The sequence below is a fragment of the Scomber scombrus genome, chromosome 1, assembly GCF_963691925.1.
Source record: "Scomber scombrus chromosome 1, fScoSco1.1, whole genome shotgun sequence".
Lineage (NCBI taxonomy): Eukaryota > Metazoa > Chordata > Actinopteri > Scombriformes > Scombridae > Scomber > Scomber scombrus.
Window position 1 is genome coordinate 22043734 of NC_084970.1, and position 26196 is coordinate 22069929.

Consider the following 26196-nt stretch of genomic DNA (forward strand, 5'->3'; position numbering starts at 1 on the left):
CTAAAATATCCCTAAAATATTCTCAGGGAGAGTGATAAACAGGTGTGAGATTCCCCGTGCTGTTGCTGTCCCCAACTCCCTTTTTAAAAAAATAAAGTATGTCACCTACTGGACAACCAAAAGCACAGTCTGGTTAATGTAGCTGTGCTTTAAGTCTGATCAGTCAAGTTTCCATCCATTGCTGAAAAGTTGACTGATCAATTAGCTATAAAAGGAGAAGAAAAATGTTTTTATCTGCAATTCTGGTGCTTGGATCTGTCATTTAATTGTTTAAGGTTCAGACAACAAGGCTGATAAACTGTCACATCAGTATGGACTCTTGTAACTTGTGATTGTTGGCATGTGTCACTACTTGACATTTTGTACAGTAGATTGACTCTAAAATTACACAATGACTCAAACCATTGATGAAATGATTTTCTGCAGCCCTGTCTGTTTATATGCGTGCAGCAGCATCGAAATGTGTGATTCCAACAAGTCGATCAGCAGCAGTGGAACTGGCAGTAGTGTCTAATCTCATTTAAATCAGGACATCTGCTTAAGGTGGCATCCTGCGGGCCTAGCTAGTGGAGATGTGGCCTTATAATGTGTCTTAAAACCGCATTAAAACGGGGTAAAAAAAAAAACCGGTCACCCTGCCGGTGCGTCAGTCGGATAGCTACACTGCTCTGAACGTGCATAGAGCTGAAGGCATTTGATCTGGTGTCAGTCACCACATACTGTAGCTGCTGCTCACCTGTATTTTGACGATGCCTCGCTAAGACCCACTGCATTGGTTCCGCTCGCTCTCCCATATCCTTCCGACTGCCGACCCGCCTCAGCCCCGCTCTCCCCGACACCGGCTCAGGGTTGGGGGGGGTTTGATGAATCCTCAAACGTCTCAACGATAGTATTATAATAACCATACAGACGTCATTACAGCTGGCAGATGAATGGACCCGCAGTCATCAAAGAATCAGAGCTTCCTCGGTTATCAACCGGGTGTCAAGCAAAGCCGATACATGCCATCAGACAGCGTCATTAATTACACGGTGCTGTTCAAGCCGCTGGCGGATCGCCTCTCTGCTTAATTGCAACACGTCGTCGGCTTTGGCAGTTCACTGATTGTGGCTCCTTTTTTCATGTCCCTCCAGTGGAGCTCGGCATGATTATTTCTATCCACAGTAGAGGACACTCCGTCGGGTTTCTCCAACAAGACGATCCCTTGGTTTGTCACGCCGTAGTCAGTAGCTTGTGTCTGCCATCCGCCGGACAACTCCCGAACCCCAGCGAGAAGCTAAACGGAGGCAGCGTTTCCCGAGGAGCTGGCCCATCCCCTCGGACATCTCTCACACAAAAAATACGTACGAATTGGCTATTCCCCTTCCGCGTTTAGCTGCGCAAATCCTGTTTTGATTACGCATACCTGGTTCGCTTTGTAAATGGAAGACACTCAGGAGATCCTGTGGAGAAAGGGCGCCACTGGTGGTTTGGGAATATCAAGGAATCAGCAACTGGTTCAAAGAGAGCAGTGTTTTCCGAGAGGTTTCCGCTCCTGTTAATCACCCAGAGAAACCCCGGCGGATGTCAGGCTCCTGCTTGTGTAGTTAGGCTATTTCACTGTTGTTGGGATCTGGCGGTTTGTTGTTATTTAATTCAGTAAAAGACTAAACAAAACATTACGCTAACATACCTAACGATTCGCGCATGCGCATTTCATCCCCTCCCCAAAGCAACTTGCGTTACCACAGCGACGCTACAGCGATGCAAGCAAATGGAATGTGTGTTTGGTTTGTTAAACAAGCTGTCCTATATTACACTTTATCTCTAGTTCTGGTATTTTAACACGGTGTCATAAACGTCTCACATCATGACACAACTCAAACAACAGCACATTTTGTTCTCGGGATTACCACTAAGAGACTAGGGAAATATATATGGCCTATTCGATAAGATTATTTTTTTAGGGAGGAGACATCGTATGAGGGATTTTTTTCGAACAAGCAGCAGCGTCTTCTGCGTCAAACAGTACGCATTGAGCAACAACTCCATACTTTACCGATTACTATCTTGGCACGCTTTGCTCTTCTTTGGATCGACGTATGCTGGGTGTGGATCAGCGTCATGCCATACAATCTACACATAAGGGCTGTCAGTATTCAGAAATGCAGCCCGACAAGAAGCCTAGCCAACAGTCCATTCAAATCAGATCAAACGAACGAGGGACGCTTCATCTGAACACATGGTCTACGAATGTCCTCAGATTCACACAACCTGCTGACCTCAGGGCTTGAGGGTTAGGTTATTTAACTCTTGGCTGAAAATAGATTCAAAGCTATTGCGTGTCAACTGCAGCAGGATTCACTTACCAAAAAAATGGGGGGAAAAAAGGCTCAAATGTTTCTTAAAGAGTATAAAAACTGTGATCATGTTAAAGTACTGCTACTTGTTTAACAATTTAATAACACTATGTCTTTGTACTGCATTTGCAACCTCTTTTACACTTACCTATAAATTATAAATATTTATGGGTTCATTTATTAGTTTAAAATACAAACATGTGAATGATACATTTATACATGTTATTCATGTATAAATGTATCATTCATTACTGTTAAGATTATAGTTGAGCAGGCTGTATGCTGTACATAACCAGCTACTGTATGTATATAAATAAACTTTATTCCCATTCAATATTTATTTCAGCACTCCTTGCAATCTTCCTTTGTACTACTTGTGCCCTTTCTACAATTAAATACAACTGGTTCTGCCTGTATATTGAATGTTGTTGACCATTTGTGGTTTCTATATGCATCTATTTTTGCACGTACTTATTTGTACATAATAGTCAATCAATCAATCAATCAATCTTTATTTGTATAGCGCCAAATCACAACAAAGTTATCTCAAGGCACTTTACACATAGAGCAGGTTCTAAACCGTACTCTTCAAGTTTTAATTTATAAAGAGACCCAACATTCCAACATGAGCAAGCATTTAATAGTGGTAAGTTTATGTTTAATTATCTTGGTTGTCCTTGTTTTGGCTGTTTGTGTGTCTTCCTGAAGATTGTTGTGTGCAAGTACACTGAGAACTACTGGAAATCACAGCCACATTTATTGTGTTGAACATACAGGGCCAATAAAGCTGATCCTGACTGTATGATATCTGACTTTTGATATGTGGCTGTCAAAAGTATTTTTTTTAAACAGAAGACATTTTGACATGTCACAGCAGGAAAAGCACAGGTGTAAATAATAAAATGAACAAGGGTTGTAGTTCATTTAGCTGCTTCAGTTTCAGGGTCCTGGTATTGTGCATGATGTCTTACCTTCATGGCTTAACTGCTTTTTCTACTGCACAAGGAAAAATGTCAGCTGTGAAAAAGCATACCCCCCCCCCCCCCCCCCCCCCCCCTGAAATTTATTAAAGATTGCATGTTCTTCAAGGAGCAGCACACATACTATATTTTCAGTTGGTTAAAGAGTGCATCCTGGGATAGGGTCTAGCCTCTGCAACCCTGGGATTGGTGTTGAAAATAAGTGGTTTAGTTAGAAAGAACTAATGTGGATATAACCACTAATGCATAAAATGTTGTACTTAGTGTTAAAATAAAGAAATCTACAGAATATTTTTATTAGTGTAATAGTCAACAATTATTAACATTAGTTAGTTCTTGTACAATGCAGTCTAAGTGTGTTTGACATTCACACATTTTGTATTGTGTTGGCTTTGTACTGCAGCACATGAATTTGAAATGACATAATTACTTTGAAGGTTAAGTGCTTATGTTCAGCTTTAATTTCAGGGCGTTTACATAGCAGCTAAGGAATTGAAACCTTGTCATTGTCCTACTGCATAAAGGTCAAAATTAGCCCCTTTAATCTCATGGTCATTGTCTACTTTCCAATCCTATGTGCTTGAGGACAGAGGCAAAAAAACATTCACTGTCCAAATACTTACAGATTGCCAGTAAAAAAAGTTGTACTTTATAATTAAAAATCGTCAAAAAAAATAATCTCCTGTATTGATCTTAGATAATTAATTTACAATCAACAGACTTACAAATCTGCTGATGCATTTTGCACCTGTTTATTCTCATAAAAAGAAAAAAAGAAAAAAAGAAAAAGGTTTTAAGAACCATAATATTTTATCAGTAAGTTAATGAATTAATAATTAATTACTGGTTAGCACGATATATGATATTGCATTGCCTCATTGAAATAACATTTATCGTAACCATACAAACTCACTGGAATTAAATGTTTTAGCACCCTAAACATAGGATGTGATCAAATAATTGACTCCCCCTATTATGAGCATTAGATGGTACATTCCAGTCTCCCCTCCTCTCCCTCTACCATTCTCCTCCCTCCTGTTTTCAGTGTCCTCCATCTCTCCGCTTTCTCTCATTTTCTTATATTAAGGACACTCTGACATCCATCGACTGCTGGGGAACCTGCTTCATCCGTTATTCTTGTAATCTCTACAGAGCTATTAGAAAGGTATGTAATATCCAATTTTTTTCTGAACACATCAATGCAGAATTTTATAGTAAGCATTTTTGTTAAGACTAGTCCAGCCTGCATTATGTCAAGTACAAGCTTCATTCAGTGTCAGCAGTATTAATTGCTGTTCATTCTTTTTTCTCATTTGAATTTTCACTGATATCCTCTGTGGCAGTCACTGTGGTCCTTATTTCTCTCCTCCATCTTGTCCTCCATTTATAGCTCATATGACTCACGCAGTTTTACAATGCAAGAAGAAAGAGCAATACAGAGAAGGAGATTAAATCGACATGTTACTGCATCTGGATTAGGCTCTTGTCAGGCTCAAAGAAATAAAGATTCAGTCCTTAACTATGAATATGCTCTGCAGCTGCAATATCATTCCCCCTTCCTCCATCACAAAACTAGCAGATTGTCCCATGTAAAAGCTTTACAGAGGAAGCAGTCTTGACATTATTTCTTCAGCGGAAGATTATGTCACAGCTGCTGTGACCAAAATAAACAATTCCCTATTCTCTGAGCATACGAGCGTTCCCATCAATGTCATCTTTTTCCAAGGTCACATTTAAGGCCCCGCTGCCACATGACTGCTAAACTGCTGTACAGTGAATACATGGGTTTTGAAGGCTCTTTCATATGTTAGTGTATGTTAGCAGCGCAGATAACATGATGCCTGAGCCTAATTTAGAGGGATAATCTGGCTGTGTCTGTTTGCTGTTTTTCCTCAGTCAAGCAGCACAGAGCTGACCTTATAAAGACTCCTTGACCAGACCACACCTCTGTCCATGGAAGCCAAGGCCAAGTCAGGGGCTCCAGCGCCCAAGGCAGCATCTAAAGCAGAGAAGAAGGACCCCGCACCCCCAAAGAAAGCTGACCCTGCCACTGCAGCCCCTGAGCCCGAGCAACCTCCTCCCCAGGATGGGGCAGCAGATGCTGAGGCAGCTGAAGTGGGTGAGGAGGCTGCAGCCTCTGGCACAGACTCTCTGGAACACCTGAAACCCTTCTTCATTGGTGGTGCCGTCATTGCTGCAGGAGCAATATTGCTGGGAGTGTTGCTACTGGCAAGGAGAAATTAAAACCAAATCATTTATTTCAAGATAAAGAATCTATTTGTTGATGAATTACAAATAGAGTGTCACTTTCAGATTGGTTCACAGACTACCATGGTTCAGATGGGAGATGGGGAGCCACTGTGCAGCTTATGTTCTTGTTTGTTTTCTTTATCAGCCTTCACTTGTAGTGAATTGAACCATTCAAGGCTGTACATGGAGCATAATTACACATAGTTTATGCATGAAGTTGCTTCAACAGTTATAATCTATTCCATAAGAAAACTCACACTGTAGTACTGAGCTTACAAGCCTGAACTCTCTAAAGGTAGCCTATTCAACTGCTTTATCTTGTTTAATCCAATTTTCACAAATGTTGACTTTCACCGGAAATTAGCTTGGTTCACTTTGCTAAGAGATAATGAAAAATGGAACTCGTAACATTTAAACATAGGAGGAGATATTAAACTAGTTATCAGAGTTGGTCTGATGCCATGTGGGAATAAGCAATGTGATGTATCACACATATTCTGGCAAAATACCTAAGTACAGCAGTGTATTTCCTGTTCCTTCAATGCCCGCATCTAAAAAATGCCAAATAGAAAAAGGCAGTTTGCAATTTAAAAAGTCTGCTTTTTCAGAGACAAAATATAAGCATGTCGTGGTTTAAGAATGGCATGTGGGTGAATGTTTGAGATACAACATGTATGTGGCAGACAAGAATTGTGAAGTTGTTTTGCTGTAGAACAAGGAAGAGTTTTATGTTGCTGTCAAATGATGTCACAATAATCTTTCATGTATGTGTAACATCCACTGTCGTGCTGGTTCAATCTGTTTACACCTTACAGTAGGTACTTAGCTGTGTCAGGTTTAAAGCCTGCTGCCAAAACATGGGAGTTGTTTCTGGCTTCACTGTGCTCCCCTTATTTACCATTAGGAACAATCGTTGTTTTCAAAACCTTACTTATAACTAAATATATTGATATCATTTAATAAGAGCATCCTAGGTTGCTAATACAACAAAAGTGGGGCTTAGATGAAATATTGTATAGTTTACTAAAAGAAAATAATGCCAAGCAGACACTGTCGTTGCTGCACACACTCACTTGTATAGCTGTACACATGATTGTCCACTCATATGCAAAGCTCATGGGAATGTCCCCGTTACATAAGTAAATGGCAGAAAGACAGTTCTGACGCATACCATTTCTTGATTTTAGTTGCAAGAGTATGTAGGAAACACATTACTGATGAAAATCTTATATGAGCATATTTTACCACAATCAACAACCCCAATACATCCAAAAGATATTATGCCAACACCAAAACAAACTTCACCTTACATTGTACAATACAGTGTACAAAAAAAGAGAAAAAAATATCCTATTTTCATAATTTCAACAGCGTATAAATGCAATAATTCAGATAGGACTCCTCATTTAGCACATGTGCCGTAGCAAGTTAATTGACATAAATGATGATGTATAATGTTAATGATGGCAGTGAAGGTAATGTTACAGATGATGATGATGATGATGATAGTGATAATGCTTTTCAAGGTGACTGTAAGAATGATGGTTATGATATATTTTTGATATACTTCTAACATATTTTCCTTATGCACACTCCCCTCTGCCCCCAAACTCCTTAATGTGAAAAATGAAAGAGGTTGTAATGGGACCTTTATTAAAGACAGTGAACCAGCCGAAATGAGTATTTCTTTGATTACAATTTGCACTCATTCTTGAAAATGATTTGTGGATCGTATATCAATATAGCTTCAGCTCTATGAATTAATCAGAGATTGACTTTCACTGTCAATCACTGGGGTTTGCGTGAATGATGAGAATTAATAAGGGTATAATTTTTGCATGTTGGTTCCCCCACTTTTAAATTTGCTTTTTAAGAATTCAGGTCTTATTCAATTTAATCTTAATTCTACCATACATTTATATTTAATTTTTATGCTTTTTCCTATCTCAATGAACATCTGTTTTAATTATGACTGAAGTATCATAGTCCTTAAAAGATTCTGAAAGTGTTGGACTTATATGAACAGAAAGGCTAAAATGCATAAAAATCTTACAGTTGGAGGCACATGTGTTGCATTTGACAACCGCTACAAAACATTATCACCTGGAAAATATCTGCTGTAAGATTAAGCCTTTCATGTTCATGAACATGCAAAGTATGACTACTGTTATAATCAGGGCAACAAGACATGTGGTATATATCAGTGAATATACCCTGCTCAGTAGCCTTCATAGCAGGTACGTTTTAAAACAGTTTAGGCAGTCTATCCCACTAGCAAAATGTAATTGCCTCCTAACATCATCCATTGGGAAGTTGGTATGAAGTACAACATGTTCTTATTTAGAGTGTATTTATGATAATCTGATTTTCAGTTCAGTTTACCAGTCAAAATGTCACTTAATATTTACTGTTACTGTCATTAAATGTATCCTAAATAGCCTGCATCAGCAGTCAGTACATGTAGTTGCCACAACTATTTAACAATACATATTTTTTGTTAATGTAAAATTTGTGCAAAGACAAAAAAAATCTTCACCAATGTTCTATAATGTAAAATGTTCAATACGGTTACTGTCAGATATTTTTGGCATTTGTTTGCCTTTATTTGACAGCTAAACGAGGAGAAAGACAGAAAACAGGGGCAGAGAGATGGGTTTGACGTGCAATAAATGTCCAGGTCAGAAAGAAACCAGACTTTATGGTTACTTGCCCCTATGTGGTCATTTATATTTTCAGATATTGATTTGTAGGCTATATGAGCCCACAAAAGCTAATATCCTGGTATCCTACATACCCACAAAAGTAGGCAAATATTTATTCTGGCTGATTAGACCTCTGTTTAGATAGATGTGGGTATAACTATGCTGTGAGTCTTTTGAGGGCACCAAACTTATTATTAGCCTACAGGTGAATTATTAAGTTACAGGCCTCATTTCAACAGGTTCAAGAAAACCCACAATGTCGGAAATCCTGCATTTAAAGTAAGAATATAGAAACTTGTATTGCAGCATTTTTAAATTGTGGCATTGATACTTTTACTAAAGTAAAGGATCTGAGTACTTATCTTTTTATTGACAAAAAAACCCCCAGTTTATATGTACACAACGTACAAAACCTTATTCATTCTGGATACATATATAAAGAAAAGTAAATGTATGTGTAAAGAAAATGCATATATTTACAACTATAATTTAAGGGGGTTGGGATCTATATAAAGATTTTTAACATATCACAGTGTTACAGTTTTAATTACTTTTGGTTTTGTATATAAGAAAGGTTTTATGCGAGTCATTTTTCCAGTACTTCCGGTCACAGAATCGGACAAGTTACGCAGTAACACCGGAAGTCTTACTGTTTATGCGTTGATCGAGAACGAGGGAAGCTTCCATCGATTTGAGCCTCAAGTTCTCCCATAATATCACCCAGTTCCGGGTATTGATAACAAGACTGGTAACGGTGAGTAAACACAGCTTTAATTTTGTGTCAGACTTTGTGTTTTGACCGGCAAATAGCTTTCACATTTTGACAACGTGTTACTAGTAAGCAGCTAACGTTAGCTAACGTGGCTAAAAACGCATTAGCCAATTCATCAATTTACTCTGGGAAAACAGCATTAAACTTAATCCATGCCATAATAAACTATTACATCTAAGATATTTTGCGCTGACTTTTCAATAAGAACACAAGGCCAGACGAATTCAAATTGTTGTAACTACAGTAGTAGCAAATAAATCCTGAAATTAGCTAACTTACTCAATAAAACAGCAGGTCGAAATGTATTGTTGGTTATGTTGTATAATAAGAAACAGGAATGGTTGCCTTAAGGTCAGATAACCTGAAGCTAATTGCCAGCTGTTGACTTTCTAGCATTACATGTTACAATGTTGTGTGCTTCTGTCCCCAGGTGTTTCAAAAATGATCATCCCAGTCCGCTGCTTCACCTGCGGAAAGATTGTGGGTAACAAGTGGGAGGCATATCTCGGCCTGCTTCAGGCTGAGTACACTGAAGGGTGAGATTAATACCTACTGAGTTCTGTCGTTACACTGTCTTTGAGATGTTACTGTTAACACCTTATTTATTTTTTTTTAGCAGTAATTTATTTAACAGTAATTAATTTACTATTTATTTACTAAGGCTGCGCACGTCAAAACTTAGAACACAGTGTATGCAGCTTACATTGGAGTCAACGGTTCTGACCACAAAACAGTAGAAGTACACTGCACATTAAAACCTTTTAGCCCATGAAGTCACAAGGGCATGTCTATTTCCTATGTGGTTTTCCTTTATCCATTTTCAGACTTAAGGATGCCAGTAAACTCAAGGATGGAAAGAATAATAGCATTTACCTGAGGCCATTAGGCTACTATATTGTCTGCCAAAATGTGCATGTACTCTCCTTATTCATTCAGCCATCTGTATGCCATGCATTAGGACTGACAGTATCTCCTCTTTCCCTATTAAGAGATGCTCTTGATGCCCTGGGCCTGAAGAGATACTGCTGTCGGAGGATGCTGCTATCTCACGTGGATCTTATTGAGAAATTGCTGAATTATGCCCCTCTGGAAAAGTGATTTAAACTGGCCAACTTCAAGAACCACATGGACTTTGCGAGGCTGTTGCAATGACAGACTGTACAATTTTGAATTGACAGTGCAGGAGTGAAATGGTGACTGTAGTGAAGACTTTTGTGACATTGTGTGCTTGATGCATTTTTTTCTAAATAAAGCTGTTAAATGACAGTGTCACCTGTATTGCTGGCTTATCTAATTACAGTAATAATTTTATGTGAGCTATTCGAGATTTTTTTCACACCTGTGCTGGTTCATTTTGTTGTCTTTTAAGAAAAGCAACATTTAGGTTTTTTATTTTTTTTTCCCAGACATTTTTTTAGGTTGGACTACAAAAACCTTAGAGTAAATTTCTTTTCAACATGTCAATGAATATGCTGTTGTCTTATTAGACCTTTTTCACAGCAGACATTTTTACTCAAAGCAGAAAAGCACAATTACAATTAACATTAATTGTGCCCTAATCCCATTTTGTTTTTCCAAATCATGACCCTGTACCATATATTGCACAGTGGTTCACCAGTGTAGCTTCTTGGACACTTCAGGGGAACTGATCCATCGTTAATGCTATCAGTACTACCTGTGCTTTTCCTTTTTGCTATAGAAAGGGACATTAACAGCACCACTATTGTGAAGTTCTTATGGTGTTAATATGAAAATACATTTATGTATAATTCATTTTTTCAGTCCTCCGTGAGTTGATGTCGACTTAAATGCTTGAGGAAATGCCACACCAGAATTATTTTTATAGGAGTGTTTTGTAATCTGTAGATTTAATACAAAAAAAGTGATGAAAACATAACACAGTATTACATTAAAGTTATTAAGGTGTCTTGCACATGCAAACATTGGGGTCTAATGTCCCAGCATCAAATCTACAACCACATTCTTTTAAACAGGTAAAAGTCCAACTACATATAAATAACTGGAGAAAAAAAGTACACTTTAGACTTTTGAGGATACACTTTTACTGTCTCACCTTAAGTTCATCCAGGTTTTTAAACAATTTAGTGTTGAAAACAAAAAAATCCTTTCTTTGCTCTCGTTGAGATTCCACCAATCTAGAAGGAAAAATAATCATACTTTTTAAAACCACATTTATAGTTAATTTAATACAAGTGATTGAGAGGATACAGTGGATGAAATAATTATTTGATCCCCTGCTGATTTTGTAAGTTTACCCCCATACAAAGATATGAACAGTCCATCATTTTTATGGTAGGTTTATTTTAACAGAGAGAGACAATATCAATAAAAAATCCAGAAAAAAACCCATTAAATATAGGTTATCAATTTGATTGAGTGAAATAATTATTTGATCCCCTACCAACCAGCAATAATTCTGACCCCCACAGACCAGTGATGTGCCCATGAGGCACTCAAATTAGTCCTGTCCCTTTAGGAAAGTTCTCCTAATCTCAACTTGTTATGTGTATAAAAGAAACCTGTCACAGAATCAATCTCTTCCATTCAAACCTCTTCACCACCATGGGCAAGACCAAAGGACGTCAGGGACAAGATTGTAGACTTGCACAAGGCTGGAATGGGCTACAAGACCATCAGCAAGAAACTTTATGAGAAAGACACCACTGTTGGTGCAATAATTCAAAAATGGAAGAAATACAAGATAACAGTCAATCATCCTCGGTCTGGAGCTCCATGGAAGATCTCACCTCGTGGGGTAAAGATGATTCTGAGAAAGGTGAGGGGTCAGCCCAGAATTACACGGGAGGATCTTGTTAATGAACTTAAAGGAGCTGGGACCCCAGTCACCAAGAAAACCATTAGTAACACACTTCGCCATAATGGATTGAGATCCTGCAGTGCCCACAAGGTCCCCCTGCTAAAGAAGGCACAAGTACAGGCCCATCTGAAGTTTGCCAATGAACACCTGAATGATTCAGACAAGGCTTGGGAGAATGTGATGTGGTCAGATGAGACCAAAATTGAGCTCTTTGGCATCAACTCGACTCGCCATGTTTGGAGGCAGAAAAATGCTGAATATGACCCCAAGAACACCATCCTCAATGTAAACATGGAGGTGGAAACATTCTGCCTTGGGGCTGTTTCTCTGCTAAGGGTACAGGAAGTCTTCATCCCATTGAAGGGCTGATGAATGAAGCCATGTACCGTAGAATCTTGCATGAGAACCTCCTGGCCTCAGCCAGAACACTGAAGATGGGTCTTCCAGCATGACAATGACCCAAAACATATGGCCAGGGCAACAAAGGAGTGGCTCAAGAAGAAGCACATTAAGATCCTGGAGTGGCCTAGCCGGACCTTAATCCCATAAAAAATCTGTGGAGGGAGCTGAAACTTCGAGTTGCTAAGTGACAGCCTCAAAACCTTCAGGATTTGGAGAGTATCTGTAAAGAGGAGTGGACCAAAATCCCTCCTGAGATGTACACAAACCTGGTGACCAACTACAAGAAACGTCTGACCTCTGTGCTTGCCAACAAAGGTTTCTTCACCAAGTACTAGTCACGTTTTGCTTGGGGATCAAATACCTATTTCACTCAATCAGATACAAATTAATTTATAACCTTTATTTAATTTTTTTTCCTGTATTTTTTGTTGATGTTCTGTCTCTCTCTGTTAAAATAAACCTACCATAAAATGATGGACTGTTCATGTCTTTGTAAGGGGGTAAACTTACAAAATCAGCAGGGGATCAAATAATTATTTCCTCCACTGTATATGTCAATTGTCCTCAGATCTACTCCTTGATGGTATTTTGTCCCACCATCTTATGCCAACTGCTGTAATTCCCAAAACTGCAAACACAATATGAAGTCTTTTTCAAAGTTCAGATTGTGTTAACAATATTTGAATTGACTGAAAGAACACTGAGCTAACAAAACTTATACTGCAAGCAAAAAAAGACTACAGATATCACAATAATATATTAAAACTCTGGTTTGCAGGCTCAACAGTTCATTGCACAGAACTTTGTACTAAAAATAACTTAATTGTGATACTTTATAGACCTTCATGGATCTTAATTTGTTCAATAGGTTTTGGGTCTGCTAAAAAAGCACTAAGCACCAAAGAGGCTGTAGTTCTTTATCTGTTTGAAGGTATAAGCTTTACAAATAATCCTGGCAGTCATTTAAATAAATATGACAGAAATACAAGCTATTTTATTTAAATTAATTACATGCCTATAACAGTTCTTGACTCATTCTTTTCTCAACTCTTCTGATATGAGTCCGAGTGAGTTGCGCTGTACATAGTGGGGATTAATTATTGCAGGGAAGCTTACCAAGTTAGCGGTAGCGGTCTCTGTGATCTCTGTGCCTGTCTCGCTCCCGTGAGCGCTCCTTGTCCCTCTCTCCACTCTCTCTGGAACGTTCTCTGTGTCTTCGAGACATTCCTGCACCCTCCCAGCCAGAAGAATCCTCTCTGTCATGGTCTCTATCACGTTCTCGCTCTCTGTCACGACCCCTGTCCCGCTCTCGGTCTCTTTCTTTGTCCCCTGAACGAGTGCTACTCCTGCAGAGAAATGTGTATTTGTGTGCATTTTCATACTCAGCTTCAGTTTCTTGAAAGACAAGATGCAGTCCTCTCAGAATTATGAAGCAAAATATACAAACCTGTAGCCGTAGTTGCCCTGAATGGAGACTAGACAGTCTTTGAGTGAGGTGACCAGTGCCTGGCAGCGTTCATCTCCAAACACTCTGGACTGCTTAATGATAGCAATGGCAGTTAATAAAGTCTCCATGGCCACCCGCAGATCTCCTGCATTAGTAGTTTGAGAAATTAGATATTAAAGACAGTTTAAAAAAATAAATTAAAAAAAAGTAAGCACTTTTTACAATTATGGTTAATGAAAATGTAAAAATTCATAGCAACATTAACCGCCATGTAAAGTGAAGATATAGAAATTTCAAGCACTGAAATCCATTTGGACTTCAGTTACAAAAAGACTTGTCAGCTCATCAAAAGGTTGTCATTCATCACTTTTCAGCACAAACATTTTACATGGTGCATCCGTGAAAATCTCTATTTTAACATGTAGTTTCCAGCAACAGCTTATTTCACGCTGCTTAGATAATACTAAAACACCTTGAGATTTATACTATCATACTAACTTTCATACAGTATTTGTAACAAAGCATTGCGTTTCCATCAGGCACATTCTGCTGCCAACTGTTAGCTTGTTATTAATGTGCTTTAATCACACTGCTCATATGAAAACATTGTGAAAAATGTTTTAAACATCTTACACACCAACATCCCAACAAGAAAATACTAACCAAGTAGTGTTTGGACTCTATATTTGCCACATTTTGGTGTTGACTAATGAAATGGATTAAAATGCATTTTGCCAAAAATCAAAACACAATAAGGCTGTTTTGAATATTTATACAAACTCCACCTTAAATTATTTATTTAAAGATATACACAAGCCATTTGTGGTTTCTCCTTTTCTCCTTTTTTCCCTTTGATCATCTTTGATGAGACGCCACTTGAACAACTGAAGTGTACCTGTAGCTTATTTATCTGATTCAACTGGATTGAAAAAAGCTACACACATAAAGTTCAAGGGACTCCATGACTCCAAGGCTTTTGAAGTAATGTCTGTGTCAAAGCACATATTAAGGAAAAGTATAATTTTCAAATAATAAATACATTTCAAAGCACTGAAGCACTGATGTTGCCAGGAGCACACTGGACTTAATACATATTACATGTTTAACCATGTCTACAGGCAGCACTACATTGATCACGTTTTTGTGGTACAGTGGCTAGACATAAGCAAAAAAAAAAGTATAGTATATAATGTATTTGCCTTTGAGTTTGCAAAAGCATCAAAAGGACTAAAAATAAACTCTGCACTATTACCAAGTGCTGTGTGAGCTGAAAACAACTACTGCTCATCAATTGGATGCTGCCATCCATGTGATGAAATGTGGTGGTTTCAATACTGTGCTACACTGATAGCTGGGAGCAGTAGAGACTGGGAATTGGGATTGAGGGAACACACAGAAACAAATAAAGAGAGGCCCCTTAAAGAAAAGCTGCACAAAGACACACAAAACCTTTACTGGGGTGAGGATTCACCTTTCAGGACGAGAATGCCCCAAAGCACACAGTCATGACAACACTGGAGCAGCTTTGTGACAAGTCTCTGAGTGTTCTTGAGTGGCCCAGCCAAAGCTTGGTCTTGAACTCCACTGAAAATCAAAATTGAGAATACTAGAACCCACAGATATTTCAATCCCAGTCTGACAGAGCTATGGAGGATCTGCAGGGAGGAATGGGACAAACTACCGGATGCAGGTGTGCAAAGCTGGTGTGGATATACCAAAGAATGCTCAAATAATTGAAGAATAAAAGATCTGCAGACTTATGTAAATTACACAGAGTACTTACTTTTTTTTATCTTCAATAAATTCAAGAAGAAAAACATAAAAATATATTTCTATGTCATTATGGGGGTACTGTGTTTGGAGAAAAATGTAGTGAATTTTACATTACAACAAAACAAAGACCAAAAAAAATCAAGGTATCTCAGCACTTTCCAAAGGCCATTGTAAGAGGACTAGTCAACAGCTTAGAAAGTGCCCTTTTCATTGTCATTTTTTTAAATAGTAAAAAGGAATATGTCCTTAATACTCAACCAGGGACCAGTGCTTTTCCCAAATGGCTTATTAAGTTTCTGTGTTCCCTCTTCCACTTCACAGAAACTCGTCAGCTGTGCTTACCAGCTGTTGCTCCTGACACAGCCTTGGTGATGGCACTGCTGGCGACAGCTCTGTTTCTGTTCATCAGCTCCTCAAAATCTCCATCTGTACTTTTAGATGTTTGTCTGCAAAATAAAGATTGTTGTTTCATTGGTGGACAGAATTATTCTGCAATTCCCAAAAATATCACTGTAATAACTTTTAGCATCAAGTTTTTTTCTACTCTTGAGTATGTTTTATGTATGTTCTGTTCTAGCTCCTACAAAGTTGACATTATTTCCACAACAATATCATCAAGTGTCACTGAATAAAATGACATATTGTTGTACAGAGATAAACAGTATATTTTCTCACTTTTGCTGGCTGTAACCTTTACTACTGTGTCCGTCTTGTGCTGATGTGAAGAATGCTGGATTTATATGCAGACTGGGAGGTAGTTGGATGGGAATGCTAACTGGATGGGGAGGGAACAAGTGGGGTGGCAGGAGTGGAGGGATGGTTGGCGGCATACGTGGGAAGGGAGGAGGTGGCTGACCAAGGAACGGGCTGGGTAGTGAGGGAAACCTGTTTGCAAGTGGATGTGATGGAAAAAGCGGGGGTATAGTTGGAGGGCTGGGCTCCTGTGATAATAATGAGGGAATTTTATCAGAAGAGTCTGGAGATTCCTTAGGATCTTTGGCATTAGCACGCAGGGGTATACCTATGGAGAACAAATTGTTTTAGTGAAATTAACACCCATTCTGACATTATTTGCAACATGATATACATTCCATTAGTAGTTTAAGATTGTGGCGCTCTTACGTTTGTTTGCTACGTCCTCAAACACAGTGAGGTTCTGTCGAGTAGCAAAGCGACAGTCTACCCTTTCCCCATTCAGTTCACATTGGGGTATTTTTTCCAACAATGTTTTTAAGGACTCTTCTGAGGTCACCACCAATTCTGCATAGCTGTATTCAAGAGTAGAGGAAACAAACACAATTTAACAATATCAATCTAACAACAAACAAATGAGCTCAAAGGAAACTCTGTACTTTGGAGGTTTCTGTGTATTTCATAAACCTAGATCTATAATTACTCACCCTCTTGACTGGCCATTGATTCTGTTCTCAGCAAATTTGATCTCCATGATGTCCTTCACGCCCAATGTCTGGGCCATGCACGTGAGGTCCTTGTCAGATGTCCACTGCAGGTAGCAGCAGGTATGTGAGGAAGAATGAGAAAATGGCAGGAGGATCAATAGTTACTTTACAGAAACAGATTTTGAGCTGATTCTGTAACAAACTGATACATAGTGCTGGGTAACACATTTTTGTTTAGGAGGATACCAAACTTAGAATATTTGCTTTCCACAACATCCGGTGCTAAGCCTAAATTTAGGTTGCTCTTGATTCAATTTTGTGCCTGATGTCAGTTTGCGGCATGGCACCTTAGACAGGTTGACTTAATTAAGATTCTCCCAGGCAAAGGAAATGTTCAGGACACATGCAGGTTTATCAAATAATTTGGTTAACTTGGGGCATGCCTCTGAATCAGCTTTAATTCTATTTAGTATTTTTGAAATGAATTTTGGAGGCAAATGAAACAAGCCGCTAGAATTTTGCTTTGAAGCATTCCTAATGAAAAGTGTTAAACACTCCGTTAATTTCCTTTTTAGTGCTTTGGAAAAAATTTAAATGTTTTGAGTTGAATAGCAAATTTGGCCTTGAAAATGTGTACTTTTTCTTATCCAACGAAACTTTAATTTTAAAAGGAGCATTTAATGATGTTGAAAATGTTATAGCTTACTGGACTCTGGGGCTAACTCTCATTTCAGCCACTACATACCCTTTTACTATCCACAATGCCACAAGAGTGGAAGTCAACTACAAAACCAAGAAACCCCTTATTTACACAAAAATCACAGGATGTGAAGTGAAGCTGCATAAACTGTACTGTCCCTGCATTAATCTCACAGGTTTTACAACACTGTATAGCATACATTCATTTAATAAAAGAACATACTCATTCTTTTGGGTAGGGCTGGGCAATATATTGAAATTATATCGATATCGTGATATGAGATAGAGATATCGTCTTAGATTTTGGATATCTTAACATCGCGATATGTCATCAGAGTTGTCTTTTCCTGGTTTTAAAGGCTGAATAACAGTAAAATATGTAATTTTCGAAACTTACCAGACTGTTCTAGCTGTTCTGTTATTTACTTTTTACCACTTTTTCATTATAACCACATTACTGATGATTATTTATCAAAGACTTCATAGTGTAAATATTTTGTGAAAGCATCGACAGTCATCTCTACAATATTGTTGTGATATTGATATTGAGGTATTTGGTTTAAAATATTGTGATATTTGATTTTGTCCATATCGCCCAGCCCTACTTTTGGGGATGTTTCGCACTGAACCAGAGGATAATGTCACTGAACAACAAGAGACTGGGGTGTCTATCAGTATCTATGGTGTGACTTCATACTACATATAAAGTGAAACTCTGTAGTTGAGAGCAATGTGGGAAAAACTGCTTTAGGAACAAGTGTGACGTCTGTACTCCATGTGTACCAGACAAGACTGAATGGTACTGAAAATGCTAAAATAGTGATGTTGTAGCAGCCATTTAAGCAGCACACAACTGTTGCTGCAGTTCCTCTCTGTTCAATGAAGGTTAGTTTAGTATGACATACTGTTAAATTGTACTACTTAACTGAAAAAAATAAAAAAAATACTTTTGAAAACTGACAACATACTATAACAATGCTAAATAAATATATATGTATGTATATAAACAACAAAAGAACACCTGGAACTTCAAAGGTGTGGTGCAATGTTTTATTTTGATTTGGCATTATGACTACATAGATATGAGCACATTTCTTAAAAAGTAAAATGTACAAATTGTTACTTTTTGTCAAGTTTATCTGCTGATTTTGTATCTTATTTTGACATCTCATTCTTGTGATCAAGGAACTCTTTTCTCTGTTAACTTTCATGTAGGTTGCTTTATTTGGCTATGTGGACTGAACAACAAAAATTACACTACACACATCAACAACAAAAAAACACTCACAGAAGACGTGTGACTCACCCAGGGGAAATTTCCAATATATAAAGATAATCTCTTCGATGAGTTTCCCCCTTTTGGGGTTTTCATTTCTTCTTGCTTATCCGTCTCTTTACCTGGAGTCTCTTTACTTGGAGGAGGGACCACATTTCTGCTGACTTTCTTGTCCTGATCGACTGAGCCAGTCAGGACAGCATCAAAAAGTTCATTTGCTTCAGCAATTCTGTCCAAATCCTGCATGGGTTGGGGGGGAAAAAAAGCCTTTTAATGGTGGCATCCTGTATAACAGGAGCAGATCTAGGAGTTGAGATCTGGGGGGTTAAGGCCAGAGGACCCACAGCCAGGGCCAATTTTTTAAGGGATGGTTCACATGCACAGAATTGAATGTTACTGCATTGTATGACTACTGCAAACATTAATAGTAGTAGTAGTGATTTATTTCGGTCGTTATTTTCAAAAAACAATGCACATAAAAATAAATAACAAAAAAGCATTAAATCAAAAGGAAAACAACAAAAAAAGACATACATTTTAACTACATTTCACTCAGTAACATTTTTTCAGAAGTTTCACTGTTAGCCACAATTGTTGACAAATTGAGGTGACTAACTAGTTTTTTATGTTGTTTTGATAGATTCTGGGGTTTTGAGAATACATTGAGGGCTGCAGCCTTAAAAGCCACCCCCTAGCTCCACCCTGCTGTGTAACTTAATGTAGAGAGCATCAATAAAGAAAACACTGCAAGAGGAAGTGCAAATCCTAGAAACTTCTCAGCAACATTGTTTTTATGCACTTTACATTTTGTTTGAAAATTACTGGGAAAATCGTAGCGAAAATTTAAAAAAAAAATACACAGTACACTTGTGATCAGAGGAAACTCAAATCACCAACAGATTTACACCCACAGACCTGTGCAGCTGTCACTGATTTATTTGCGATGAATATTCCATAAAGGTCAGACTCACCTCCTCGTTTGAATGCAGGTCACTGTAGATATCAATGAGATCCTTTTGAGAGGTACTTGGTCCAGCTGCAGGTTGTGCAGCAGCCATCCCGAGGGCCTAAATTGATGGCAATGCAGCTGTTTTGGTGTCAGTGTAGCCTCTAATTCCCACATGCACGCTAGGCAACATATCACTGCATCTCGACAAGCAGGGGCACTGTCATTATTCAACTTTGTTAATGTTAGCTAACGTCAAACAACGTTCCGCTCAAATCCGAGGAAAACAATAATGTAGCTCAAACTAACTGTGATAAACCGAGCATACGACAAGCGGACAAAATTCAAGAAGTCACATTTTAATGGAAACAATGAAAATACATGCACTGCCCTTCGTGTATGAGTGCACACACAAGTAGTTTCTGACAACAACTATTGCTTCGATGGTTGAGCAAATAATGCAAATGTTGCTAACGCCAGTGCGTCACGGATGTGTTACCGGGTAACAACAACAGTCGACATTTGGTTCCTATGGCCATGCCCCCTCAGACATTTATTGAGCCTATTTTTTATAATTACTGCAAATAAATTAATCAAATAATAACTATGAATCATATCGCGTTGACGCCAGTTTTTTTTCTATAATGCTAACAAAAAATGACCTTTACCTTAGCAATATGACGTCATGTGTGCTCAATAGTTTCCTGCTTCTCTGTGCTGCAGTGCTGAAATCAACACTTAGCATCAGGATATTGTGACACAACAAAAATTCTACTGTAATACATTTTCTCCATCACACTGGACTCTACATATAGGGATTTAACTCATTCAATTGAGTTATGCTAAATGACCTGTGGAGGGCAGCAACACGCCTTTGCCCGTCTAGTGTGCCGTAAATGTCACCACGAGAAGAAGAAGAAGAAGCAGAGAGCCGCTTGTGTAATTTTACTGTTTGTATCTTGACTTTCACTCAGAGACATCTTCACAGAGGGGAACCTGTACACCTAGAAGTCTCTCATCATATCAAGAAAGAGGGTTAAAATGCTGTCTTCTGTTATTGCGAAAAGAGTGAGTTTTTTCCTGTGATTCGTAGCAAATCAAGACCAGTACGTGGTGTCATGTATTAACATTAGTCTAGTTTGAAGCTCCATTGCTAACTGGAGTGATCCTCAAGGACGGAAATTATTTAGTCAGACGTCATTTGATGTATGCCTACTGTGTATTTCTGTGAATATCTATCTTTTTTATTTTATTGATTGATTTAGTTTGTCTTGTCCTGTTGTAGAAATAGTAATAGCCCCCAGAGTTGTGGTTGTACAATCCAGTAGTAAACAGTTGTACAACAGGGCAGCATGTGACATTATGCAATTCACTGTTCTCTCTCTCTCTCTCTCTCTCTCTCTCTCTCTCTCTCTCTCTCTCTCTCTCTCTCTCTCTCTCTCTCTCTCTCTCTCTCTCTCTCTCTCTCTCCCCCCCTCTCTCTCTCCCTCTCTCGAGTGTATTTCAGGCAAATTGATATTTCTCTTTCTAATTGTTGCCTTATACCTCTTAAGTCTGTAACTTTAATATAAAATAATTTGAGTCGCTTTAAAGAAGTGGTTCTCAAACTGGAGTCTAGGGACCCTTGAGGAGGCTTCAGAGTATCCCCAGCTAAGAGGGGAATACTTTATTTTCATTGTAATTTCATATATAAGTAATACAATTATAGTGGAAATCTTATCAGATGGGGGACCCTGGGACAAAATCTTATTAAATGGGTGTGTGTGGCCTAATTTGTGTCAGTTTAGTTGTCCTTGACAGGAAAATGTTTGAGAACCACTGCTTTAAAGGGCCACCATTGTCCAAATCTTCTACTACATTTTTTTAATACATTTTGGTGAACAGGCTGAACAGTTTTAGACTGTCCTATCACTGAGCATCAGTTCCATTGATTTCTGTTTAGTATGAAAAATTCATTGGTAGTTCTTAATTGGTAGCTCTTAAATTATGCTTGAGTAATGTGATGTAATTCATCACAGTGAACACCAGGTCAGTGTTAATTTTTTGTCAATGTTACATTATTGTTGATTGGAAATATTAAAGTGCAGATCACTCTGAAAAGTTTGCATCTATTAAATCAGACATAACGTAATTTTGATTAATATTAATGCAGACCAGATTTAAGATTCACCGTGATGGATTACATAGTCTGAGACAGTACAAGAGTCAGCTAATTGATTTTAATACCTTCTGGAAATGAATGGAAACCAGTGAGTCACTGAGTAGAAATAAGGCTTTCAAATTTCTTCATTATTTACACAATTGTTAGCTCTGATGTAAAGTGTGTATCTAGTACATGGTCTGAAGCATGCACAACTACTGGAATGGTCTTCCAAGGAAACTTCTTATATAAGCAAAGAGTTACAGTTAGATTTGATACATTTACAATATATTTTTACCCCCAGCTTTACAATAGTATAAGACTTAAGAGTAGTTTCTCACCAGCATGTAGCCTATATAACAAAAGCATGAACCAGTGGTTCACAACCTTGCATTCGTGACCCTCCAAGGGTTCTCAAGACAAGCCTTGTGTAATTTCTTTCTTTTTTCTTCCTGTAAAATACAAGATTAATGAAGGACAAATCCCATTTTGGTTCAACTCATGTCCACTCTAATGCCATAACTTGTGAACACGAGTAGACGTCACTTTATTTTAAGGCATCTAGAGGTACCACTATCAATCATTTTCATCATTGATCGATATTTCAAGCATTTTCTCTCTACACAACAGGAAGCATTGAAAAATGTTCACAAATGACAATATCCCAGGGCACAAGATGACATATTATATCTTGTCTCTTTCTGACCAACAGTCAAAACTCAGAAAATATGTAATTATTAATAATATAAGACCAAGAAAAGCTGTAAATGATCACAGAGATAATCTGGAACCATCAAATGTGTAACATTGTGCCTCAAAGATTCGAAAACAATAAATCATTTATCAAGATAGATGCTGGTTTAATTTTCTTTCGATTGACTAATTGATTAATTGACTAATTGTTGCAGCTATAAAGGCACCGCAAACAAAACAGGTCGGTAACTACTAGCTTCTCCCTTCTGTTGTGTTTACAGTGTGGCAGAAACAATAAGAAATTTTAACAACACAAGGAGATTTGTCAGAGCATTTTTCAACAGATTTTGAATGTGCATATTGAATGGTGGTGTTTGTTGCCTGCCAGCTGGTGACTGGGGTGTGCCAGGCAGCATGGAAACCAGCAGTGGCGGGCCTGGTACCATCACGTGGTTACCGTGGAGATGCACCGGACGACACCAGGGGTGACCTGATTGAGATCCCTTTGCCCCCTTGGGAGGAGAAGCTTGACGAGCCCACTGACATCAAGAGACGGCGCCTGCTTTATGAGAGTCGCAAGAGAGGCATGCTGGAGAACTGCATATTGCTCAGGTAGTTAAACTGTACAGTCTGCTGTCTTATCTGTCTGTCATCGAGCCAGTCTGGTGATTATTGTTTTTCTCAACTTGCTCATACGCTGAAAACCTTGATGTTAAGCCAGTGGTGTAAGCAGGGTGCACGAAAATGCAAATGTGTGTTGTGTCTTAATTTTTGCTCATAAGCAAACAGTCACTCATCATAGGTGTGTGATCGGTTAGTTACTTGGACCAGCTTTTGAAGTTGTTTTTGTACAGCTAAGATAATTACTAATAACTGTGACTTTCCATTTAAAGCAAAGATTCAAATGAACTTCCTGTCTCTCTTGTAGCCTTTTTGCAAAGCGATACCTGAACACAATGAGTGAGACTCAGCTGCTGCAGTATGACAGACTGATTAATGAACCCAGCAATGACTGGGACATCTACTACTGGGCAACAGGTGAGGAAAATGATTTGTTTTCTTTGATGAGTTTTTTCTTAGACACGTGATTGCTTGCAGAATATTGCATAGTACTGTAGGTCTAATACATGTAGATAAATTCTAGTCAAGGGGCATTTCAGACTCTGAATGGAAGCTGGGTTTATTTGCAAAACGTTTAAATATTTAATGACACAAAACATTTCAGCCTTGCAATATTAATGTTTATACAAAGCAAATACTGCTTTTGCCTTGTTTTTCCATTTTAAAAGACACAAAGAACGACAAAACACGTTTTTAAATTCAGCCTGTAAGACAACAAATGTGGAAAACTCCAGTGGTAATAATAATTATAAAAGAGCTGTTTTTTTTAACTGGCGATCATTCATGACTACTGATGCTGAAATAATGAAATCACAGCTTTGCTTACAGATTAAGCTCAATTCTTTTAATTGAGCTTAATCTATTTTAACCCTTGGCGCTTATTTGCTATCCCAAAATAATTGACCATTTTATTCTTTCAATTTCCTGTAATTTGATTCAGTTATGTATGTCCGCTGTTGTGCATAACAGCTGGAAAACAGACACAGTGCGAGAACAGCTTCAATGCATTCAGTTGGCAACACTTCCCTGGAAACCCAGACAAAAACTGTTGCAGGAAAGCTGACTTTCATTAAAACAAACAATGACCAAACTGCATAAATACATTTATACTCACAATTAAAATAGTGATGGTTCCCATCTTGAAATTAATAAACAAAGGAAGTCACACACATAGCCTATAACTGAATTTTAAAAGAGCCTCATATGAGACAAGCAAGGCCTTAGTAATACAAGGTGATGCTTGAGAGACAAGTATCTATTTGCTACACAGAAGTTGGATCGTTTGTTGCCTCTGAAAGCCTTTTCATGTTACTATAGTACGAAACAAATACAAATGTCTAGGTGAATTTTATTTTTCAGCAGAAAATCCCCCATTGTACAAGCCTACGTCAGACATTCAATTTCATGGTCTCAGCATGTCTTAAAATAGACAAGTGTGATGTCAGAGGGGCTCCCCTCTGTGTGTTCGTTTCTCTTTTTCCATCTGTCTCATGATTCACTTTCATTGCCTGAAATAAACAAGGAATTTAATAATGTTGCACATTTTAAATGAGATGCAATCTTATCTTCGGTATGTGAAAATTACGTTATTCTCCATGTAATGTTGGCAAGTCAAGCCTCACATCCTCTTAAACAGAATTAAACCTGTTTCCTTTTTGCTTGCAGAAGCCCAGCCTACTCCTGAAGTCTACCAAGGAGAAATTATGGATATGTTGAAGGAGTTCACAAGAAACCGCAACCAGGAACAGAGGTTGGATGCACCCAGCTTGGAATACTTGGAAAAGGAACACCAATGAGGTCCTTGGCCCCCTGGACTCCCTCAAAGACTCATCCTGGGTGGGGCACTGCGTGAATAGGCAGTATCAAAACCCACCAGAGAAATCTCAAGGCATGACTATGAAGTCATCTCCAATTAGACACAGCAGAGTGTACAAAATACTGTGGAGTGCAAAATATGGGGAACACCTCATTATTATCTCATTATGTCTCCATTTTCTGCAACTGTTTAATCTGTTATATCCTGCCTGTCGTGATGTAGAGCTGCATAGAGGACATGAAAATGGAAGCTTTAAGGGATTTTAGCCTAAAAAATGTGTGATTGTTGCATAACAATATTAGGAAAGTATTCTTAATATTTGATATTAATTGTATAGTCTTCTTGTGGTGGAAGACTGTAACAGGAAATTGGTGATGTATCTATAGTATGAAATGTAATAGCCATTTATTAGCATAGCTTGATGAATCACCACAGCTTGGTTCTGTACTATAATTTTACTGTGCCTATTACAGACATTATGGGTTATTTAATAAATGTTGATCATCTACCTTTTGCAGCTTATGTTGATTCTACATCACTATTCTCATATACCAGAGGGTTGAGTCATGTGACTGGAGGGTGCCATTATTGACAGTTTGAAGAGTATTTGTTACATAATGAAGACTGTGCCACCTGTAGTGTGGATACATGGCCACCAGATGGAAGCAGGCCACCTTTTTTTTTTGTGAGTTACATATTGATGCACCTGCTGATCTGCGGCTTCTCTGGCAAGTTTGGCACCTGTAAACCACAAATATGAGACATACGTTATTCTTTATGCAGAATATGATGTGAAATGAAACGGCATGCTGAGAACCTTTGTGCTGTGACTATGAATGATGAAAAGTTGCTAAAAAAAAGCTATTGCTACTACAATATCCGCATTTTATGGGCACAAGGGGCATAAACTAAAGACTAATCTGCAATTTTTGTTACAGCTTTTCTGAGACACAACATCAGTGGAATGTTCTGTCAAGCTGAGTGCCCAATTAAATCAGATATTTTTCCTCAGAGCCACGTAAACAAGGTTATATTTCTCTCCCTCTTTATCTTCCAACGCTGGATCTGTGTGTGTTGACTATGGGGAACATTTCTTCCCTG

The 26196-nt window shown here is 38.3% G+C and overlaps 4 protein-coding genes across 6 annotated transcripts in view; 2 read left to right on the forward strand and 2 right to left on the reverse strand.

The window, feature by feature from the left end:
• The window catches only part of dagla (diacylglycerol lipase, alpha), a 37330-nt gene extending 35890 nt beyond the window's left edge, over positions 1-1440 (reverse strand). The window contains exon 1 of the mRNA XM_062423247.1: positions 737-1440. The gene's annotated coding sequence lies outside the window, so the exon portion shown is untranslated. The remainder of the gene's footprint in view (positions 1-736) is intronic.
• Positions 1441-8910: 7470 nt separating this feature from the next.
• polr2l (RNA polymerase II, I and III subunit L) lies at positions 8911-10354 on the forward strand. Its single transcript, XM_062417652.1, has 3 exons — positions 8911-9025; positions 9474-9579; positions 10033-10354. The coding sequence occupies exons 2-3, from the start codon at positions 9485-9487 to the stop codon at positions 10139-10141; spliced, it is 204 nt and encodes a 67-aa protein (XP_062273636.1). The 5' UTR covers positions 8911-9025; positions 9474-9484; the 3' UTR covers positions 10142-10354.
• A 545-nt stretch (positions 10355-10899) lies between these two features.
• On the reverse strand, positions 10900-20290 carry LOC133977456 (cleavage and polyadenylation specificity factor subunit 7-like). 3 transcript variants are annotated; one of them, XM_062415632.1, is made up of 9 exons: positions 19851-20290; positions 18910-19119; positions 16905-17008; positions 16627-16772; positions 16180-16525; positions 15847-15950; positions 13732-13876; positions 13401-13630; positions 10900-11199 (listed from the first exon to the last, which is right to left on the reverse strand). In XM_062415632.1, exons 1-8 carry the CDS (start codon positions 19935-19937, stop codon positions 13405-13407), a joined length of 1368 nt encoding a protein of 455 aa, XP_062271616.1. In that variant the 5' UTR covers positions 19938-20290; the 3' UTR covers positions 10900-11199; positions 13401-13404. The 3 variants fall into 3 exon arrangements, with proteins under 3 accessions (XP_062271616.1, XP_062271624.1, XP_062271632.1); XM_062415648.1 differs by lacking the exons at positions 10900-11199; positions 13401-13630 and adding an exon at positions 15203-15315 and having other exon boundaries at positions 13745-13876; XM_062415640.1 differs by lacking the exons at positions 10900-11199; positions 13401-13630 and having other exon boundaries at positions 13743-15315.
• A 461-nt stretch (positions 20291-20751) lies between these two features.
• On the forward strand, positions 20752-25603 carry sdhaf2 (succinate dehydrogenase complex assembly factor 2). Its single transcript, XM_062416214.1, has 4 exons — positions 20752-20893; positions 23047-23270; positions 23587-23696; positions 24945-25603. Exons 1-4 carry the CDS (start codon positions 20867-20869, stop codon positions 25073-25075), a joined length of 492 nt encoding a protein of 163 aa, XP_062272198.1. The 5' UTR covers positions 20752-20866; the 3' UTR covers positions 25076-25603.
• Positions 25604-26196: the final 593 nt, after the last annotated feature.